A 22,731-nucleotide genomic window follows, 5' to 3' on the forward strand; every position below is an offset into this window, starting at 1 on the left:
AGTTCTTGTCAGGACGGGCCATTCTATGACCATGTTTTACCGTCGGGGAACATAGCTTGCCTCGTGCCTTGAAACCCTTGTGTATAGGTGCATTATCAATGCCATATCATACCTGAACAAGCAGGGTGCCCCACTAACCCTCCTTCCTGATCGATTGAGGCTACAGCATGCTCAATTTTCAGTTGACAACTGGGACTTCGTTCAGCAGGCCAGGAGGGCCTTGGCTCAGTCCCGGTATAAAAGCAAATTGACTAGGTTCTGCCATTGGGTTTGCAACAAGGATCTGGACCATGTTGCCTGTCCTCTCTGGATGACATATTGGCTTCTTCAGCACACCTGGCTCGTTCAGGTGGATACTGCTGCACGTATTTGGCGACAATCTGGGCTTACAAGAATTCCCCATATCATGTGTTTTCGGCAGCCAACCGTGTGGTTAAGGCCCACCTTAAGGGGTTGTCTTGGCTTTTTCCTCCAGTGCATAGGCCGCAGCCGGTCTGGAACCTCAATGTGGCTCTTGCAGCTTTGCAATGCAAGCCTTTTCCGTCCAATGGCCTCAGTGGCCATCCCCTTGGTGACACTAAAGACTGTTGTTTTATTGGTAGCTCTCCCCTCTGTGCGCAGGGTTAGTGAGCTGCAGGCGTTCTCTTTGTGCTAGTCCTACACATTTGATGACGACAAGGTCAAATTACGCACTCACCCTAACTTCTTGCCCAAAGTGATCTCCTTTTTTCCGTCTAAATCAAGAGATCTGCTTGCCGGTGTTCTTCCTGAACCCACAGTCAAAGGCAGAGAGGGCCCTACATTTCTTGGACCTTGAGAGGGTCTCACGTTTTCTCTCTCGGATTAAAACCTTCAGGAAGACCGAGACTTTTGGGGGTCCTCAACCAGCTCTCAGGCTTCCAAGGCTTCTTCACCCGTTGGATGGTCCAGGCCATTTCAGAGGCCTACACGGCCATGGGCAAACATGTTCCTGAGGGGGATTCATGCCTATGCGGTCAGAGTTAAGGCCACAGGCTTTGCGTTTTCTGAAACATGCATCGTAGGATGTCATCAGCAATGCGGCCTTCTGTGGGCACTCTTCGCTGGACACCAGCTTTCAGGCACACTGCACTTTGGTCAGGCGGTTCTGAAGAACCTTTTCCTTTCATCCTAGATATGAGGCGGGTTGTCACAGCTACACCCTCTGTTCTTAATCGGTGGAATGACCAAAAGGATGGAGGAAAGGGGACGGGATGTATGAGTAATTAAAGTTACTCACTGTACTGACTAGAGTACTCATAGTCCACTTAACTGTATTCGTCCCACCCACCTTCCCTTTATAGTATGCCAAGGGCTAGTATGTACTAAGAGTAGTCAGGTATTGAAACGTCCGGTGTGGTCAAAGGGAACTGAGGTGAGGCGCCGAAGGGTGAGTCCTCGGCCGGGTGGTCCCACACCTGATTCTGCGCCCCGAGCACTAAACTAAAAGGGGAAGCTCACTTTTTTCGCTGCTAAAGGTCCGGTACTGTCCCCATGTTAGACACCCACAAAGATGGAGGAAAGGGGACTATGTATGAACTATGAGTACTCTAGTCACTACAGTGGAACTTTAATTTTCATGACCTGAGAAAGAGGGAAGATGGCCTAAGAACACAAGATAAATATCATGTGGTAAAAAATCACACACCTGCCACCAGCTTGTCATAGGAACATTGTCAAAGTAACCAAAAGGCCATCTGGTAAAAAGTAATTATACAACATATGCAAACTGCACTTCACTGTTAGGTGGTGTGTGCAATTCCATAAGAGACAGTCTCTCGTTACTGACAGTCTTAAAGGATTAGTGGATTTTCCCCCATAAGAATGACCAAAACAAGCAAGGGAAATAAAATCGAAGCTTTACTGACCTCAAAATCAGGACAGGATTAAAAAAGACTAGGGGTTCCATAGGAATCTATGGAGGGAAAGGTGCAAAAAGGAAATGTTCCTACCCATTCACACTACCTTGATAGACTGGCAAGACATTAGTCTTTCCCCGTTCAGCAGAATAAGGTGGCCTCTCAATCTGTCCAGACGGCTAATTCTGGAAATCCATAACACTAGCCACAGCGAGAGCTAGCTGAAAGAAGAGTAATCTGAGGTATACGAAAAGAACTCTGGACGGAAAGGTATATTTTTTCTTTATTTTTTTGGGGGGCTGAAAAATAAGACCTTTTTCACATTTTATTGAGGTCTTGATTGGTGGGGGTCCCTACACTCTGCCCTCTAAATGTCCCTATATTTATTACACCAAAACATAGAAATTGAGCAAATGGTGGGGAAAGGGAGGCCTAGTGTTGCCAGCACTGTTTTCTTCCAGACCAAAATCCATATGAAAGTTTGTAAAAATGTAGATTATGCGAATCAGATGTTGGTACTATCCCCTGTTGGTTATGTTGCCTTTAAACATTTAGAGGTGGATTGTTTTCTATTGCTTGTTTAAAATATTTCCTTGTGAATCTTGTACTTCACAACAGATTCAGCGTAAAGCACAGCCTTTGCCTACAGATGTGCCCAATCCCACAGATTCCCCAGTTCCTGCAGACATCCCAGAAGCTGAGATGTTTGAGGAATCCTCTGCTCAAACAGAAGAGATGGTGGAAATCGGTGAAACAGAGCCTGATTTGAGCAAAAAGGAAACTGTGTGTGGGTAGGGATTTTTAATTTATTACAATATTCTCTACTGTTTTTTAAAGGCAATTGCAATAGGTCAGTACATTGACCCACATATCATGTATTAATGTAAGCTATGTTCTGCAAAAGGGATTTTTCCTTGTTATGTGAATTTTATGTAAAAGGAAAGGTGTTTTATTCATTGACAATGCCAAGAAGGGTGCTCATGTGACCATTACATTTTGTCCTTCTTGTTGGCATTTTTACCATTTTCATGCAGTACTGACTAATGGGACAATGGTATAGAAATCGCATGTCTTGGGCTTGGAACATCATTGTCAAAGCAAATAATCATTACTATTTAATGTGTTTCTATGCATTTTAAGAGCCAATTTCCTTTACACTATTGGCATGAACTTCTTTGCCACTTTCTACTTCACTTTTTAAACCAATTGGTGGAAGGCAGGGATTCCATTATTTGATCCAGACTTCTGACAGTAGCTAGTTAGATCAGTGAAGTCTTCCCTCTTCGGGTAGAGTGGTGGCATTAGGGTAAATGTCTCACTTGCATGTAAGCACAGCATTCAATGTCCACCCTACTGAGAATTGAACACTGTATGTAAAAGAAATGTTTATTACAGCCAAGTACTATGTTCGAAATGGATCAGTGCAAACAGATGATCACTACGGAACCAAACGGTTCAAACAAACTAATCAACCATTCTCTGGGAACTAAAACGTTTCAATACTTAAGAGGTCCATTAATATATTTATTGTTCAATTGTTGGGCGATTATACAGGAAGCAAATACTGTTTCAAACCGTCGACCGGGAGGGGACAGGGGATGATGAACAATGTAATTACAACAATGTTAAATGATGTATACAACAATATAAGGGGAGAGAATGGGTAGGGGAAGACAAACTTACTATTCCTTGTGAGTGCTGAGAATGTGCAAGTGGAGAGGGATATGGGATAGGTGTTGTGGAGCTCATGGAGAGTAGTAGGTGAAGTGCTATGAAGGAAAATGCCACCTCCAGTGCAGGAGGGTGAGCCAAGGCAATTTCAGAGGATGGACATCAGCTGGGATGATGAGATGTGGGAGGTCATGTCCCCGAGGATTCATAAGGGCTCTGCACACCAATCAAGCTACTGTGTGATTTAGAAGGTGGATTGGGAGGGAAGGAAGAAGTAAAGAGTAAGGTCTTGAGGCCTATCCGGAACTTATGGAGGTCCTTCTCAAGACGAAGGAGGGGGGAGGCTTTTCCAGAGTAGGGAGCCAGCGAAGGAAAGTGATCAACCATCTGCCCTCTGTTTTGCAAAGCCCTTTACACACAGAGTTGGTGCTAGAGGATCGCAGGTGTCTAGAGGGGGAATATTTAGTCAGAAAGAGTTCCAGATAGTGGTCCCTGGTCCCAGAGAGCCTTGTGGATGATGCAGAGGGATTTGGATTTAATCTTTGCTGCACCCAGGAACTAGTGAAGACTTTGTAGGGCAGGAGAGACAAAGTCCTTGGGTTTGAGGCCAAGGATAAGTCTCTCTGCCCTATTCTGTTCTAGCTGGATGGGTTGCAGAGTGGACGAAGTTAGATTGAGGAGGCTTTTGCAATAGTCAAGCCTAGAGAGAACCAGAACCCGGGTAACATTAAGTTTCTGGGGTAAGGTGAGGAAAGGTAGAATTCCTAGTGATTTCTTGGCAATGTCCGGAGTATGAGGGAGGAAAGAGAGAGGAGTTGAAGATGACTTGAGGTTTCTGGCTTACTGAGGAGGGAGCAGGGGAGAGCCCATGGAAGAAGGCCCAGAGTGAATGGAAGAAGTCGGGTGCCGGGGTCCCAATAGGAAGGATCTAATTTTTCCTGGCATTGAGGCAGAGATCATTAAATGTACACCAGGCCTGGTTAGCTGAGAGGCAGTCAGGAATGATGGATGGCGCAAGGGCTTCTGCAGGAAGTTTGAAGAAGAGTTGTGTGTCAGCATAGGACTGGTAGTTTGGGGCGAAGGAAGAAATGCAGCGTGCCAGCAGAGTAAGGTACATGTTAAAGAGCCAAGGTGAAAGAATGGAGCCCTGGGGATGCCACAGGTGGGGAAGGAAGTAGAGGAGGAGAAGGTGCCCAGCATGACTTGGAAGAGCAGTCAGTTAGGAAGGTCGTCAGCCAGTCCAGTGCCCGCTCCGAGATACCAAGGCTGTCTGAGCCTTTTTATGAGGATGTCATGGTTCACTGTGTCAAATGCAGAAGAGAGATCAAAGATCAAGGAGGATGAGGGCAGCATGGGACTTGGAATCAAGGGAAGCAAGCAGTTTGTCACGTGTGTTCAGAAGAGCAGTTACCGTGCATCTGGATGCTCAGAATCCAGATTGATGGTCGTGAAGACCGCCGACAAGTTCAGTGTGAGAGTTTGTTTGGGCAGGGCCAACTTCTCAAGCAGTTTCCCCAGAAAAGGGGTGATGGAGATGGGGTGATAGTTTGCTGGGAATGAACGGTCTGCTGATGTTTTTTTAAGGAGGTGGGGCAACGTGTTAAAGACCTTCATAGACCTGACCTCTCTGGTGACTTTTTCCGGAGAGAGAGTTGAAGGAGAGGAAGGAGGGGGTGGTGAGTGGTAGGATGCGGCAAGGGAGCGAGGGATGGGTTGGAAAAGTATGTGACAATGTTGTTAAGTTTGTCCTGGGTTTTGATATGATATGGCATTTATAACGCGCCTATACACAAGTGTTTCAAGGCGCAACGAGTCAAGGGGGGGGGAACAGAGGGAGGACAGACTACGATCCTACTAGGCCAGGTGTCATTCAGATCGCGCAAGTGCATGGGAAGGGGGGGAAGGAGACGGGCGCGGGGGGGAAGGGAGAAGGGGGGAGTGCAGTACATGGGAAAAGCGGAATAAATAAGAAAAATAAGATAAATAAGACAAATAAAACAGCCAGCTAGTGGCAAGTGCAGGAAGTGCAGACGGAAGTGCTGGTAGGGGGACTGAAGGGAAACAGAAAAACGGTCCCCAAGTGCAGGGGTTGCCAGGAGGCAGTGCAGGTGGGCAATTGCCTGGGCCAGAGATCAGAAAGGGTGGCCAGGTAACCAGTACAGTTTCAGTCAGGAATTCAGCAGGGGATGGGTGGGGAGAAGGCAGAAGCAAAGAGAGGTTTTGAGGTGTTTCCGGAACTGGAGATGGTTCTCCTCGAGTTTCATGGAGGCAGGAAGGCTGTTCCAGAGAGAGGCCACTGCCGAAGAGTGATCTGCCACCAACTCGTTGCTTAGAGAAGCGACTGACCCTGAGGGAGTTGGAGGCAGTTGAGCGAAGAGCTCAAGAAGCAAGATATTTAGGGAGAGAGAGTTGAAGGTACTGCGGCCCCAGACCCCAGAAGGCCTTGTGAACAATGGAGAGGGTTTTGAACTTAATCCTCCAGCCACTGGGAGCCAGTGCAGAGATTTCAGTCCTGGAGAGATACGATCCCTGGGCTTGAGGCCAAGGACAAGTCTCGCAGTCCTGTTCTGGAGAAGTTGTAGAGGGCGGAGAGTGGAGGCAGGCCGATTTAGATAGAGGCTGTTACAGTAGTCCAGCTTAGAGAGGACCAGGGCTCTGGAGACAGAGAGCTTCTGGGGGAAGGAGAGGAAAGGAAGAATACCTCTAAGGAGTTGCAGCTGGTAGTGTGACTTCTTAGAGATGTCAGAGATGTGAGGGGAGAAGGAGAGTGCAGAGTCAAAGATGACCCCAAGGTTTTTAGCCTTGCAGGTGGGAGTGGGAGGAGGCCCAAGAGAGGCCGGCCAGAGAGCTGTAGGGAAGGAGGGAGTGGGTGTGCCGATGAGTAGAATCTGTCTTACTGGCATTAAGGCAGAGGTAATTCGCGGCACACCATTCCTGGATGGCAGACAGTCGGAGATGAGGGAAGGAGAGGAGGAGGAGGCCGAGGGTAGCCTGAAAATGAGCTGGGTATCATCCGCATAGCACTGAAAGTTGGGACAGAGAGCGGCAATGTGGTGGGCTAGGAGTGCCAGGTATTGGTTGAACAGCCAGGGAGAGAGGTTTGATCCGTGAGGGACACCACAGGTAGAGAAAAAAGATGTCAGAGACGAAGGACCCAAGTTGGACCTGGGAGGGTCGGTCGGAGAGGAAAGAAGTCAGCCACGGCAGAGCCTGGCCAGTGATACCCAGGTTGTCACGGAGACGGTTGAGCAGGATGGCATGGTTGACAGTGTCAAAGGCAGAAGAGCGATCAAGCAAGATGCGAACGCAAGGGGTGTTAGAGTCGAGGTTGGAGAGCAGGTCTTCACGGATGTTCAGGAGAGCCGTTTCCGTGCTTCTGGCAGCTCTGAAGCCAGACTGATGGTCATGAAGAGAACCAACAGATTCAGTGTGGAGGAGCTTGCTTAGGAAGGGAGTGATGGAGATTAGGCGATAGTTAGCCGGGCAGGAGGGGTCGGCAGAGGGTTTCTTAAGAGGAGGGTGCACAAGAGTGTGCTTAAGGGGGAAGGGAAGACACCAGTGGCGAAGGAGTGGTTGCAGAAATCTGCCAGGGCAGGAGCCAGGGAGTCAATGTGATCCTTGATAGTTTTGGAGGAACAGGGGTGAACCTGTTTCGACAAGACTTTCATAGATCGGACTTGTCTATAAACCTCATCTGGAGAGAAAAGGGCAAAGGCAGAGAAGGATGGGGGAGGGGTGGTTGCAGAAGGGCCAGAGGAAGAGCAGGAAATAGAGGGAGGGGGATAAGAGGAGGAGAGTGAGGACAGGATGTCCTGAGTTTTTGAGATAAAGTGAGAAGCCAGTGCCGTGCAGAGGGCCTGGGAAGGGACAGGAGAGGTAGAGACTGCGGCAGGATTGGCCAGTTCCTTGCATATTTTAAAGAGTTCAGCCGAGTTGTTAGATGCCGCAGAGACACAGACTTGGATATGAGCTCTCTTTTTGGTGAGGACGGAGAGCCGGTATTGCCTTTGTAGCAGGCGGCAGGCCAGTTTGTCAGAGGATGAACTTGAGGCACGCCATTTCCTCTCGGTAAAGCTACACTTGCGTTTTAGAGTGTCTAGTGTCTAGGTCGGAATCATACCAGGAGTTACACTTGGCTTTGGGCTTCATGCGGATTCTCATGACGGGGGCAAGGATATCCTGAGTATCAGATATAGAAGAGTTGAGTGTGGAGAGGGCAGTGTCACGAGGGCAGGAGCGGGTGAGAAGGTGGAGGAGAAAGCCTCAACTGACATGCGCTTCATGGGTCGGATGACCGAGTAGGTGGGTGGCAGTGATGGAGGTGGCTTGGCCTGCGGGGTAGGAAGGGTGAGGTTGGAGGATAGGAGAAAGTGGTCACTCCAGGAGAGAGGCGTGGAGAGAGGGACAGAGAGGGGAAGGTCTGAAGAGATCAGAACATCCACTCTCTTTTGGAGGTGAAGTGAGTGGATCGTGCATTGCAAAGGGCCTGGGAAGGAGTAGAGGCAGAGGATACTGCGGACGGGTTGGCAAGTTCCCAGCAGATTTTGAAGAGTTCAGCCATGTTGTTGAACGAGCCAGATACTTGTGCCTGAATGTGGGCCTTTTTTTCTTTTACACTGATAGAGGGGAGATCCTTTGGGTACTCCATATTTTGGGATAATGCTTTTAGATAGGAATGGATACTAGTCAGCCCAGCCTACATTTGTCATTTTCAAGGAAGGGGATAATTGTTAGGAAAGATTTCTTTACAACTTTTCCTCCATAGTGCCTAGGGACCCCCTCCCCTCCATTCTTTTCACTCTGTTTTTAAACATTTTCTGAATTTCTGAAGGGAAGCAAAGCCTTCAGCTTCACTTCACTTTTACTCATTGTTAAAGTCTGCTAGCCTACCAGTACTGGGAAACGGTTTCACTTTTTAGCTCTTGTACTTTTTAACATTGCACACACCACCTTACACCACAGTGCAATGGGGATACATTTGGATCATTCTAGCATTTTACACTTGAGATTTTTGGTTCCTTTTATGTGTGCCTAAAGATAAGCTGGTGGCATCAGATACATTTTTACCATTGTTGTATTATCTTTAGTGTGCACATTCGCTTTTACTGCAAATAACTACTGAATGTGGCTAGTGCTAAAAAGCATTTTGTATACTTCTACAGCTGTCTTTTCAGGTCATAGTTGGAGCCAATAATCCCTCAAAGAAGTGCAGCATGCTGAAGATCCAAAGATTACATAGTTTTATTGTTTATTTATACATTGCTTCTACACAGGTGGAGTGCTTCAAAGTGGGAAGGGAACATGGGAATACAGTAATCATTCTTAGGCCTTGATGTTTCCAAAATAATTTAACAGAAAAACTAGCAAACTAGGCCTCACAGCATTTCTCCTAGTGAAAGTGCATGAAGTTTACAGTAGTGACCAAGCTAAGGTGGGGGGGGGGGGCAGAGGCGTGGGGGGGGGGGTGACAGGACAGACAAACTAGTCCTAGTACATTTAAGTCATGCATGCGTACAGATTGAGGTGAGAGGTATCCCTGCTCATGGAGCATAAACTGAATGTATAGTAATGCTTAACATAGTGCAGTGGCCCGGAGGCAAGTGCAAAAGACTAGCGGGGGAGCCAGGGACCTGTAGGCTCTGGAGGTGAACCCGGCAACCAGTCAAAAGAAACTGAACAGAGTTGGGGAGAAGGACGGTGGAGAGAAAAAGAATGGAGGTTAACGGGAGAGGGAGAGAGGAGGAAGAGAAGAGGAAGGTCTTGAGGAGTTTCCGGAACTTAAGGTGGTCTGGCTCAAGACAGGGAGTGGCAGGGAGGCACCTGCAGAGGATGGAGATCTACCCCCGAATCTCTGTTTGTGAAAGCGGCTCACCCGCAGAGAGTTGGAGGACGAGCGGAGGACTCTAGAGGGAGAGTATTTAGGAAGAGAGCGTTGTAGATGGTGTGGGTCCTGGCCCCAGAACGCTGTGTGGATTATGCAGAGGGTCTTGAACTTGATCCTTGCAGCCACGGGGAGCCAGTGGAGGAATTTAAGCGCCAGAGAGATGCAGTCCCTGGGCTTGAGGCCAAGGATAAGTCTTGCGGTTCTGTTCGGGATGAGTTGTAGAGGGTGGAGAGTAGAGGTAGGAAGATTGAGAAAGAGGCTGTTGCAGTAGTCGGACTACTCCTGAAGTGTACGGCCCAGTGAACCCCTGTTTGACTGCTTGATCTACGAATACCCTGAGCTGTGCTGCAACCCCTGGACTAGTGGGACCAATTAGTCTCCATGCTTTCTCGAGTATCCTGCCCTCCTGAGCCTTTGGAAATGTCCCTGGATTGGTGGACTGACCAGCACACTTGTGGGCTACCTCACCAGGAGCGTTGCTTTCCGAGTTCGAGCAACTTCGGTGGTTGCCAGTTTGTGCCACAATTGGCCTTGTCCCCGAATTTCAGCATCCCAGCATCCCGTCCTGGATTAGCTTCTGTGACTGTACTGGAAGGATGCCTGTTGTCGACTGCGTGCAGAAACAGTCGCTGGAACTCTCCTTTGTCCAACCTCTGAAGTATCCTGAAGCGGTCTTCATCATTGTTTCTTGCATTTCTTCATCGTCGTAGGTTACATCTGTCTCGAAGTATCCTTGAACCCGCAACTCCTGGGCATCACTCACTGGAACCAAAAGTGGGAGAAGCGGTGTGTTGGATGCTTCACATTACTCACACGAAATTTTGGAGCTGCTGGGTTTTTGCCTTTGCTGTTTATTATTGGAGGCAGAGCGGCAATACAAACACTTCACGCTGGGGGGTGGGGAGGGTTGTGTGTGTGTGTGTGTGTGTGGCAGTGTGTGGCAGGCGGCAGAGAAACACTGTACCATGCCTCTTGGACTATCGCCATGTAGGATTGTACTCCTTCATCAGTTAGTGTACACTTTGTTTTTACTAAGTGGGGATGCATGTACAATCTCTGCAGTGTTGGCTCAGTTAACGTTCCACTTATTCGACCCATCGTTGATGAGATGCTGCCAGCGATGAGACTACACCTTCCGCCGTCACCCGCTGAGACGGATTCTCCTCAGGCCGAAAACCCGCTCCTGTTATTCAGGGGAAAACGATAGTTAAAAACAAAAACCAATGCCTGAACTGATCACGTCTTTTTTTCTCACCAACACGCAAGACAGTGCCACCAAATCTTGATGCAAATAGTTGGTGAATTCTACAGACATCGACCTATGTAATTGTCATCAGGTGCCGTCACTTCAGGTGCAAGAGGTTTCCCTTGAGCATTCCCAATATCCTGAAGCTGAGCCTCCCTCTTCCAATAGTCTACCACCAATTCTCTCTATGGTGGATACTCCTCCAGAAATGCTTGACTGTTCTGGCTTTCAACAACATAATGGGCAATGCACCTCGGGCACTGACTTTTTTTTTCCATCATCGCCGGCACCATCACCCATTCCCCAGCACCCCTGGGCGGCTATCCGCAGTTATGCGTAACATGGAGGGCGGGAAAGGTGTGGAGAAAGATTGTCTATTTACGGGAATAAACTAGGTGTTCTGTACATTTAGTCTCTCTATATACCGGTATCCAGAGAGACAAAAGCGAATACAGCCCTTCTTGAATCTCTATTGTTCAAATTCGACCACATTAACCTTCCTGCAGCTGTCCAGGAGTTTCTCCTTTCACGAAAATGTGGCTCAATGGATACATCTTTGAAGGCTATGCTGCCTGCTCATGCCGAATTGTACTGCCCTTCAAAGCTCAAGGGCTGCATGGGGCACAGGCCCATCATGGCTCGAATACGGCCTCTTTGGTCCATCCCTTAGCAAGTAATCATTATCATGGACACTGGCAGCCTCCCACGACAGTCGGTTCAGCGGTTGCCTTTGAGGAAGCCAGTGGAGTAGGAGAAAGTCTATAAGATCTCCATACCCATCTGTTTACGCCAGTAAAGTTGTTCTATCCACCATTCTATTTAAATCTGACAGACTAACGAAACATTGTGAGATATGGTCTGGTTACGGAAGACGCTGTGTTCTGTAGATATTGCAAGGACGTGAAGGAGAGCACAACATCTAAGCATTTACAGTTAATGTGCGAAGACTTGAAGCCGTTAAAAAAGTAATCTTGTGTAGAACACTTAACCTTATCAATGGTCCATATGTGGAATTGTTTCAGAATCAACTACATCTATTGTAAATACAGTTGCTTCTTTTTTTGAGTCAATGACGGGGCGTGAATCTTCATTTTGCTAGGAAGCATTCTTAAGGTTCATTTTCTTTGGTTGTTTGGTGCCAGATCTTTTTCTTTGATTGGATATTCATTTGTTTTTGCATTGCTCTAATCCATTATATGTGAATATTTGTATTGTTAAAAGTTGAATTGCTTTTTAACCAATAAAACTAAACAAAACATATTGGTAGAACGAGCCCCCACACGATCCACGACAACATCTGGGGAAAATCAGTGTTGGGGCGGGGGGTGTAAGTAAACAGTGCATCTGTTCGCTCCCACCCCCTTGCCTCCCTAGGATAACCTTGGGGAATACGTCATTTTGTCTCCTACATTCCATTCCACTCACCTTTTGGTCACTGAACCTCGGTAGAGTAACCTGAAATGGAAGAAAACATTTACTTACCTTTTAGTAACATTGTTGAACTTTTTGAACTATCACCAATACAAGTGAACTCCTAATTTACCTGTAGACACTCCCTTCAGGGCAGAAACATCGTGGCTCCTGTGACCTTTGGAAATTCTTCTTCGAGTTTGGACTGCTTAAGTTAGGGAATTAACTTGTGACCTGGTTCCATAATTTTTTGCATTTGATCTACTTTTATCCGCTTTCCCTCTTGCCTGAATAAGTTACTTTTAATACATATTTGAACTGTGGTGATTGCATATATTTGTATCACACAGCTTATTGTGCTATACTACCATTTAGACTAATTTTTCAGAGTATTCCGAAGGACTATAACAAATAACTGTTTTGTACTTACTATCCAAATTGAATTGTGTCATGCTGTGTGGATTCATTGAGCACCCCTAAACCCACTCACTCTCTCCCGAGAATAAGCTTTGACTGCTCTCCATTGCTGCCTTGATTGGGTTTTAGCTAACCTCCGAGTTCCCTCTTTACTAGAACTAGGGTGGCCTACTAAAATCTTTCCATAAGGTCAGATTCTAGAAATCAAGTAATCCATGACTGGGCTGTGCATTCAAAGTAGCTTATTTTAGGTGGGCTAGGAGGATAGTGTTCTAAATCTAATCACTGTTTATATGTATTGGGGGGGTCACAGCCAAGATGCCCTCACATGTCTAGAAGGGTGGATTCAGTACTTTCTCATTGGCAGAATCAAGATTTGTGGTGCAAAAAGTTGTTAGTTTCACAATAACTTTGAAGTAGCCCAGTGACCAGATGTTTTATTTTTGCTTCAAAGTCAAGGTTTGGTATTTGGTGATAGTTTTGTGTTTTGGGGATGGTGGTGTGGGTGGTTTAGTAAGGGACAGATGAAGGATCATTTGAGATCAGCACAAATAATAGCTGAAGATGGAGGCACTGGAGAGATCTGGGCAAGCTATCTGCAAGGGTATTGGCAAGGAGTAAAGAACAAGGACATGCTTGCGATCATGTTGATTTGGTCTGTCCTCTTGAGATACGGGGGTGAATTATGAAAAGGAAGAGGGTGTTTGTGGGCTGCCTGACTTGGGGAAAGGATATGCATGTAATGGTTTGCACAGTAGACGTGATGACCTTACGCTTATATTCAAAGCTGACCAACTTGTCTGTTAGCTCTTGGGGAGGTTTCTTCTGTTAAACCACTTCGCTCAGTCTTGTGCTATCCTTCTATAAATTGGAAATCTGTTTTTGTTTAAATCCTTTGTTGTAGTTTTCAGGTAAGTAAAGCCTTTTTAGCTTCACTTACCTGCTCAACCCATTTATTTTGGGGACACTGGTGAAGCCCATAAGATTACCAGTGCAGGGAGACTAGGCCTCCCTGTCATGGTTTCGTTTTGTAACACACCACCATAAATTGATTATTACGGGGTACTTTGTATGCCTTTTTTCCTTGCAGTATTTATTTTTCCTGTGCCCAGAACCGGCTAGTAGCAGTCAACCTTGTTTTACCTACCCACAATACCATATACTCAAAATGGCTCCTTCATGTAGTTTAAATCCTGTACTTTGGCCATCTTCCTGACCTCACATACCGGAAGCACCCATGTAAAGGAATGCACTTATGTGGCGTCTGGCTGTAACTGGAATGGGTGATCTGGTCCCAATCAATATTTCAGCCAGGCTGTCTGTTGCTGGGCAGATGTGGGTTGAGTGGCTGTCCACGATTTGACAGCCCTTACCTTTTTGAATGGTTTAGGTGCTTTCCATTGGTGGGCTAGAGAAGCTGCCTGGTTTCTGGGTTAGAGGAACCATCCAGGAAAGCCCACTGGAGCCAAGAATCTGAAGACCAGAAGACTGCAATGAAGACCTGGTGGACAACCAGCATTGGTCAAACCATCTATCAGTGAAACACTGCTGCCACACCTGCAAACAGGGATGCTGCCTTCCAACCCTTCACTGACTGGGATCAGCCAGTCCTGTGCCCCGCACCATTATTCTGATGGCAGAAGTGTCTCTGGACCATCCTGTGAGCAGTCAATCTGCTGACGGGTCTCTCTACTGCAACTGTCGCTGTCCTAAACTGGAAATTGTGAGACTGCAGATTCTCGACTTGTGTGTCCCAAGATGATTGCTGCCTGCTGCACTCCCTTATGAGGGGCCTGTCTGCAGTCTGTTCTTTGTTGCTACCATAAACCGAGCCTGCTGACCCTCGGACTTGGTTTTCTTCTCGGCACACATTGTCTGCAGAGTTCTCGGGGTCCCTCCTTAAAGTGTACTTCATGGTGGCTGCTGTCCTGTGGTGGCTGGCTAGTCCTGCTGGAACCATCCTGTAACAAGACACAGGAAACCCTGCCTTGCCAGTCCCAATCAGACATCTTAAGCCACTGCTTCCTAAAGCCCTGGACTCCAACATCTGGACCAACAACAAAAGTGTCCCCTAAGACTGAGGGCCCTAGGGGTGGTCATTTAGAAAATCATGGGTGCAAAGTATACTCCCTTACACTACCCTTCTCTGATGGTGATTGTGGAGTTCTAGTCTAGGATTCCCTCCTGTGTAATCCCTAGTGTGATGGAATTGGGAGTGTACCTCTGATTCTCCAGCATGGGGTCTGGCATGGATTCACATGCTCATGAATATTCCCCGTCGTCAGGCTGGGAATCCTCGGTAAAGAAAAAACCAGTATCAGTTTCGTTTCTGATCTGTCTTTCGTAGTAATAACCAATCACTGATCTCTGCGTCATACTGACCACAGCCAATGACTGCCCTCTACCTAAGCCCCGCCTCTGGCAGCCATCTTCAGATTTTTATCGCACGTTCATGTGTTGGGATCCTCGTGCTATTGCTCTCGAGCGTTAGTGCTATTTTTTTCACGTTTTTTCTCAAAAACTTTGTTTTTTCGGTCAAAAGAGCCTCAAGCTCCACCGACTCTCCATCCGATCAACGGGGACCCGTGTCGGATTCGTCTGCGCCCCTCAAGGGTGAAGATTTCGTCGAGCTACGCTTTTGGAGGACTCCAGAAGTTTCTCAGGCCCGGTCATGGCCCAGGAGAAGGGAAGCTCGACGCCCGGAAAGCTGTTCAGGGTCTGCCCTGGATGCCAGCTGCAGAACGTCTTCAAGGAGGACGAACACTCTTTTTGTCTTTACTGCCTACATGAGGACAAGACGCACGTGGAGAAGGACTGTGCGTTTTGCGGCAACATGTCGGAGCGGACCATGAAGGACCGCCATCAACGTCTCGCCAACTGGCTAGAAGGGAAGAGCCCGCCCGGCGAGAAGAAGAGGAAGAAATCCGAGCGGTCTTCTAAGACCTTTGAGGACGCTCCGGCGACGGGTGTCCAACATAAGGCCAAGCACCGCGAGTCCGCTGGCACCGGGAGCGCCCAACGGTCAGGCTCTACGGGCGCCAGGCAGGGCGCACCCTCCCCGGGACCATCAACCACGAGCCAACGCTCTGGGTCGGGTAAGAGGAAGGCCGAGCACCCGGCAAAGCTCCTGGAGAGGCCCCGGTCAAGCTCGAAGGCGGAGGGGGAGCGAGGCAGTGTCCCCCCCCTCAAGGATAAGGCGGTGAGCGCACCTAAGGTGGTGAAGGCCTTAATCCATCCGGCCAAGCCCTCTATCGAAACTGTCGCGGCGGCCCTGGCTCAGCCTGTGGAGGCTACACCAGTGGTGGCGACCTCGGGGCTCAGAGTCTCCCTGCCACCTCGGAGGGAGTCCTCTTTTGTGCCCATCGATAGGACCCCCGTGAAATCCCCCGAGGGGAAGAAAAAGGGGGGGGCAGGGCGTCGTAGATTCGGCTTCAACCTCGGAGGAGGAGCTGGTCGAGGTCTTAAGCCACGGCCTCGGCGTGGAAGAAGACCGGCCCGTCGGGGTGGATCCCGACGCAGGTGACGACGACATCGTCGAGGGTACCAACGGGGCCCCTGATCGCCCGTCGGATTCCCCTCTGCCAGCGCCGCAAGACAACTCGGCGGCCATTTTGTTGGCTATACAGTCCTTATGCTCAGAGATAAGGACGAGACTACCGTTGCCGACGGAGGAACCTCTCCCGTCGGGGGACCCAGAACCGGGACCTTCTGGTGTTCCCCCTACCAAGAAAAGAAGGATCCACCCTCCACCTCCTTTTCAGCCGTCGCGCCCCGTCCAGCCCTCCTCCCCGTCCACCCGAGGGGATGATATGGGGACTGACACGGCAGCGACGGGTACGGACGACGAGGTATACGAAGAGGAGGAAGAAAGCGGGGGGGGGGGTGCGGCCTCCACATCGACTTCCCCACCGGACGGCGAGGGAAAGAAATTGGATGCTATGGGACGCAGAGTCATCTCGTCTGCAGCGACGATGATTAAAGCGGCCAACGCCTTGGCTATCGTGGCCCGCTACAACAGGGAGCTCTGGTACAAACTGGCTCCCCTGCTGGACTTCCTGCCAGACAAGAGGGCAGAGGCCCTGGAGATCCTGCAGGAAGGTGAGGTGGCTTCGGACCACGCCATTACCGATGCGACGGACATCGCCGACACTGGGTTCCGCCAGTTGGGCAACAGCGTTTGCTTTAGGCGGCGTGGATGGCTCAAGGCTACGGACTTCCGTCAAGACGTTCAGACCAGAGTCCTGGACATGCCCTTCGATGGGAACAACCTGTTTGGGAAAACAGTGGACGATTCCCTTCAGGCCATTAAAGCGGACACTGGGACGGCCCGGGCCCTTGGAGTTCTGCATTAACGACGGACGCCCTTTCGGAGCAGCGGAGGCAAGGGCGCCTCCAAAGGTTCCGGCGGCGGTTTCTCCACCTTCCGTCAAGCGGCCGGCTCGTCATCTCAGGAGGCCTACAGAGGACGAGGCAAGTCTGACGGACCCCGCCGTCGTCGCCAAGGAGGTCAAGGCGGCAAAGCCTCGTCGAAGCAGGATTGAACCGGCCGTGGGGTTGGGCCCCCACCGAAGCACCCCGGTGGGAGGCCGGCTGGCGAGCTTCGTCAGCGTGTGGGAGTCCATCTCCACCGACCGTTGGGTGCTGGACGCCTTGACCCGGGGCCACGCGCTCGAGTTTCAAAGAAGGTGTCCGCGCGTCCCCCCCCCCCGTGAACAGGAAAGAACTTCACGTCCCTCAACTTCTCCTGGAGGTAAAGGCGATGCTCAGGAAGGGCGCCATCGAACTTGTCCCAAAGAGGCTTCGGGGCTCCGGAGTTTACTCGAGATACTTCCCAGTGAAGAAGAAGACGGGGGGATGGCGCCCCATCCTGGACCTGCGACGTCTGAACAAGTTCATCAAGGCGCAGAAGTTCCGGATGGTCACCCTCCAGCACGTCCTGGGTCAGCTGGAGGAAGGAGACTTCCTGCCGTCGTTGGATTTGGAGGATGCCTACTTCCATATTCCCATCCTAAAGGGGCACCGAAAATTCCTCAAGTTTGTGGTCCAAGGGCGTCATTACCAGTTCAAAGCCCTCCCCTTCGGACTACGGTCGGCACCCAGGGTATTCACCAAGTGCCTCGCACCGGTAGCGGCGCAGCTGCGCCGCGAGGGGGTCCACGTCTACCCCTACCTGGACGACTGGCTCATCCGAGCCAAGACGAGGGAGCTTGCCGTGGTTCACACGGCAAGGACCGTCCAACTTCTCACGGACCTGGGATTCTCCGTGAACTACGCCAAATCCCACCTGGTACCCGCGCAAGACGCTCTGTTTCTGGGAGCGAGGCTCAACACAGTGTCCCTTCTGGCCTCCCCGTCGGAGGAGAGGACCAGGACCATCCTGGGCAAGGTGCAGCGGATGTTGGTGGCCGACGCGGCCAAGGTGAGGTCCATCAAGTCCCTCCTCGGAATGATGTCTTCCTGCATCTACCTCATTCCCATGTGCAGGCTCCGGATGTGCCCGTTGCAGGAGTTCCTGGACGCGCGCTGGATCCAAACGACGGGCAGCTTCGAGGAAAGGATCACACTCGACGAGAGTTTCCGACGAGCGATCCGGTGGTGGGGCACCCGCGCGCATCTGACGGCGGGCATGGACTTCCAGACCCCAGCCCACCAGGAGACAGTGACCACGGATGCCTCCCTGGAAGGGTGGGGAGCGCACACCGAAAATCTGCACGCAAGAGGCCTTTGGCTCCCGACGGAGAAATCCCTACATATCAACGTCCTGGAGCTCCGTGCAGTGTTTTGGGCCCTCAGGTCCTTCCTTCCGTCCCTCAAGGGCAAGGTGGTGAGGATCTTCACCGACAACACCACCACCATGTTTTACATCAGGAAACAGGGCGGAACCAGGTCCCCAGCACTGTCCAAGGAGGCGCAGGACCTGTGGCATTGGGCCGTCGCCCAAAGGATATTTCTGGTGCCGTTTCATCTGGCAGGGATAAAAAACACCATCGCCGACTCACTCAGCAGGGAGCTGCACTCATGCCACGAGTGGGAGCTACGGCAGGATCTAGTGGATCGCCTCTTCCGACGGTGGGGCACACCCCAGATCGACCTGTTCGCGACGGCGACGAACTCCAAGTGCCGGAGGTTCGCCAGCAGGTTTCCCCAGGCGAGGAGCATGGGCGATGCTTTCTCGTTCCCCTGGGAGGGCCTGTTCCTCTACGCGTTCCCTCCTTTGCCACTGCTAATCCGGCTCGTCAACCAGCTCAAGAGGTCACGGTGCAGGATGATCCTCGTCGCACCTGCGTGGCCGAGGCAGATATGGTTCCCGGACCTTCTGGACTTGTCAGCGTCCCCGCCAATCAAGCTGCCGGTGGACGCGGATCTACTCTCCAGGGAAGGAGGCGCCATCCTCCACCACGACCCGAAATCGCTGAACTTGCAGGCCTGACTCCTGCAGCGCTAGAGTTTGGAGGATACGACATACCGGCCGACTGCAGAGAGGTTCTTGCAAAGGCCAGGGCGTCCTCGACTCTTAAATGCTACGGACACAAATGGAAGAGGTTCTCTGTCTGGTGCCACGCACAGAAGATTAACCCTCTACGGATTACGGCTCCCCAAGTACTGCCGTACCTGCTGACGCTGGCCAAAGCTGGACTGGCACACGCGTCTATCAAGATTCATCTTGCTGCGATCTCCCGATACACCAGAACCACGGGGCGGACGTCCTTGTGGTCTCATCGTCTGGTGAAAGAGTTCATGAATGGACTGTTCAGATCGTTCCCGCCGGTGAAGGCTCCGGCCCCGGCGTGGGAGCTCAACGTGGTGCTGACCAAGCTCATGGGACCTCCGTTCGAGCCTCTGCACTCGGCTCCGTTGAAATTTCTGTCGTGGAAAACAGTGTTTCTTGTGGCCATCACCTCCGCACGACGAGTGGGAGAGATCCAGGCCCTTTCCTGCAAGGACCCGTACTTGACTTTTCACGACACGAGGGTAGTGCTCAGGACGCACCCCTCCTTCATGCCCAAGGTACCGTCGGACTTCCATCTCAACGAACCCTTGGTGTTGCCTGTGTTCTTCCCGTCGCCTTCGTCGCCGGCTGAAAGGACTTTGCACTCGCTGGATGTGGCTAGAGCGCTGAAGTTCTACGTAGACCGCACGAAGTGTTTTCGGAAGACGTCACAACTCTTTGTGAACTTTGGACCTGTCAATCAGGGGAAGGCTCTCTCGAAGGCTTCCATTTCCAGATGGCTCTCCGGCTGTATCATGTACTGTCACCGGTTGGCAAACCGACCGCTGCCTGGCCGTCAGAGAGCCCATTCCACCAGAGCGATCGCAGCTACCACGGCGTTCCTATCTGGTGTTCCCCTGCTGGACATATGCAGGGCTGCTACGTGGAGGTCGACGCACACCTTCACGAAATTCTACTGCGTCGACCGGGATTCCAGGGAGGAGTCCAGGGTCGGCCAAGCAGTGCTGCGCAACCTGTTCGCCTGAGGTGAGCCTGGTGAGGAGGTCAGATGCTTAATGTTGAGTTTGATGTAATGCTTAATGTTGAGCCTTTGCCACCTCCCGTGGTTGTGCATGTGTGTACTGCTATGTATTCTTTATTCATGAGCATGTGAATCCATGCCAGACCCCATGCTGGAGAAGGAACAAGTTACTTACCTGTAACTGTTGTTCTCCAGCATGGGTCTGGCATGGATTCACATGCGAACCCTCCCGCCTACCCCTCTGCGGCTCTTCACTTGGTCATACTGCCACTTCACGTGCTTCCAAATCTGAAGATGGCTGCCAGAGGCGGGGCTTAGGTAGAGGGCAGTCATTGGCTGTGGTCAGTATGACGCAGAGATCAGTGATTGGTTATTACTACGAAAGACAGATCAGAAACGAAACTGATACTGGTTTTTTCTTTACCGAGGATTCCCAGCCTGACAACGGCGAATATTCATGAGCATGTGAATCCATGCCAGACCCATGCTGGAGAACAACAGTTACAGGTAAGTAACTTGTTCCTTTTGTTACTTTACCTTTTTCTGCAAAAGATTATTTTAAAATAAATTTCGAATGGATTGTGTCCTCCCACGTATTCCTCATCTTATGATAAGTCGTTATCTCCAGCTTCGCTGCTTCGGAAAAAATATTTCTCGGCAGAGGGCGCTGTGCTCGGGGTCGTGGCGTCGATTGTCCCTCGACGGACTCCGTACTCTGTCGACGTCACTGATGGTATAAATAGCTTGAGCCGCGCCCGTTGCTTCAGTTCCGTTTTTCCGATCGCTTCGCTATCGAGAACGGCGCGCTTGAGATTTTCTGTGAAGAAAATGTCGTCTTCTTCGACTCCTTCGACACCCAAGACTGGGTTCAAGAAGTGCGTAGATTGTGGATCGAAAATGTCAATCACGGATCCCCACTGAGTTTGTCTCTGGTGTCTTGGTTCAAGTCACCGAACCGACGACTGTGGTTCCTGCCAATCCATAACCGAGAAGGTCCTTCGTGAGAGGAGAGGTAAACTGTCACTAGGGAGGGAAGCCTCTAAGAAGGCTATGTCCAAAAAACATAAAAGCAACAGATTCAAAGGAATCGGTTCGCCATAGGCATTCCAAGAGATCTCGATCTAGGAGTAGATCGAGACTCTTCTTCCTAGTCCAAAAAAAGGAGACATAGATCTCCCTCATCATCCTCTTCTGAGTCGACCGAAGAAATTCGATGTCCGACAAAATCGGATTCCTCCAGAAAATGGGAGGAATTTCGTAATAAGATGATGGAGGTATTCGAGAATGCGGCCCGACCCCCTCGAATGAACCTCAGAAGAGCCATACCCCTAAATTCGCTCCATTGGACGACAAAGGGAAGTCTAAAACTACTATGGTAAAAGCCAGTAGTGTCGAGGATACTCGAAAAACTCGAGTCGACGACAAGTCGTCGAGGACTCTTCGAGAGTCGAGCACCTCTCCGGTGCCACATAAACAACATAAGTCGTCGAAGGCTTCGACGACTTCGACGTCGATCGTTTCGACATCGAAGCCAAAAGCATGCTCGACGCCTGTATCGAAGTCATCTTCAAAGTCATTGAATATTCCTTCGACAACTTCGAAGGATTTTTCCATTCCTTCGACGCATATTGTAGAGGAAGAATGGAGATTTACTCCATTGCCCAGGTCAGATTTTTTTAAGTCCATGTCCTCAATTTATGAGGAATCTGGCTCGGAGGAAGATGAAGTCACTCCTTTTGGAGTTTCATATGGCACAAAACAAGTTCCTGAGGAACTCATTGATCAAGAGTGTAAAATGAGACCTGAGTGATACTCTACATTCTGCCAGTGGAATCGACACCCTCCCACAGAATTAGTTTGCCAGACCTGATCCTGCAGAACATGCAGACTCGGGGTACAGGAGTCTTATGACCAGAGTGATTGAGTATATGGGTTGGGGTAACACTTCACCCGTTTTCAAACAGGACGACATTACAGATATAATTGTCAGAGGTCCTCAAAAAGATCCAGTTCTCCCTTTCCACAGGGCTCTTCAGAGGGCGGTGGAGAAAAACTGGGAAAATCCTGAGCGCATTGCTGCTGCAAATAGTAATTTTCCCAAGAAATACAGACCAGCTGGTACAGATCCTGAATATTTAAACAGGCATCCGACTCCAGAGAGTCTAGTTATTCAGGCAGCATCCACATCAAAACAAACTGCATATTCCTCTATCCTCCGGATAGAGAGGATAAAAAAGTTGATGCTTGGGCCCGTAAAGTTTTCACTTCAGGCAGCATGGCCCTTAAATCGACAAATGTCACCTGTACCCTGGCCAGATTTACCCAGACCCTGTGGGACTGTATTTCGGTGGCGGCTGATCATATTCCGGAAGGCGAGGAAAGGGAGGGCTTCCTGAATATAGACAAAGACTGGAAGGAGGCAATGGGGGAAATGTCTCCAAGCATTGTGCTACTCAGATTTGCGTGGTTGAGGAAGTCTGGGTTTGCACCAGACGTGCAAGCCAGACTCCTCAACATGCCGTTTGATGGCTCGAGACTGTTTGGCAGTAAGGCTGATGAAAGCCTAGAAAAACTTCAGACCTCGAAAGTGGCAGCTAAATCGCTTAGTGCCTCTATGTGCCAGAGGAAGAGGACAGGCTTCTCAAAGAGGCAAAAGAAATTTCCCTCGTGGTGCACGAGGAAGAGGTGCAAAATCAGCCTCATGAGCGGCATCTTTACCCTCAGCCACTCCTGCAGCCGCCTCCAAATCCCTCT

At 50.1% G+C, this 22,731-nt stretch overlaps 1 protein-coding gene across 1 annotated transcript in view; it reads left to right on the top strand.

Moving 5' to 3' along the window:
* Positions 1-22,731, top strand: part of NSUN2 (NOP2/Sun RNA methyltransferase 2) — a 1,120,965-nt gene that overhangs the window by 735,428 nt on the left and 362,806 nt on the right. Inside the window, exon 13 of the mRNA XM_069613723.1 lies at positions 2,496-2,668. Coding sequence (XP_069469824.1) covers positions 2,496-2,668 — 173 coding nt within the window. The remainder of the gene's footprint in view (positions 1-2,495; positions 2,669-22,731) is intronic.

The sequence above is a fragment of the Ambystoma mexicanum genome, chromosome 5p, assembly GCF_040938575.1.
Source record: "Ambystoma mexicanum isolate Mex_15411 chromosome 5p, UKY_AmexF1_1, whole genome shotgun sequence".
Lineage (NCBI taxonomy): Eukaryota > Metazoa > Chordata > Amphibia > Caudata > Ambystomatidae > Ambystoma > Ambystoma mexicanum.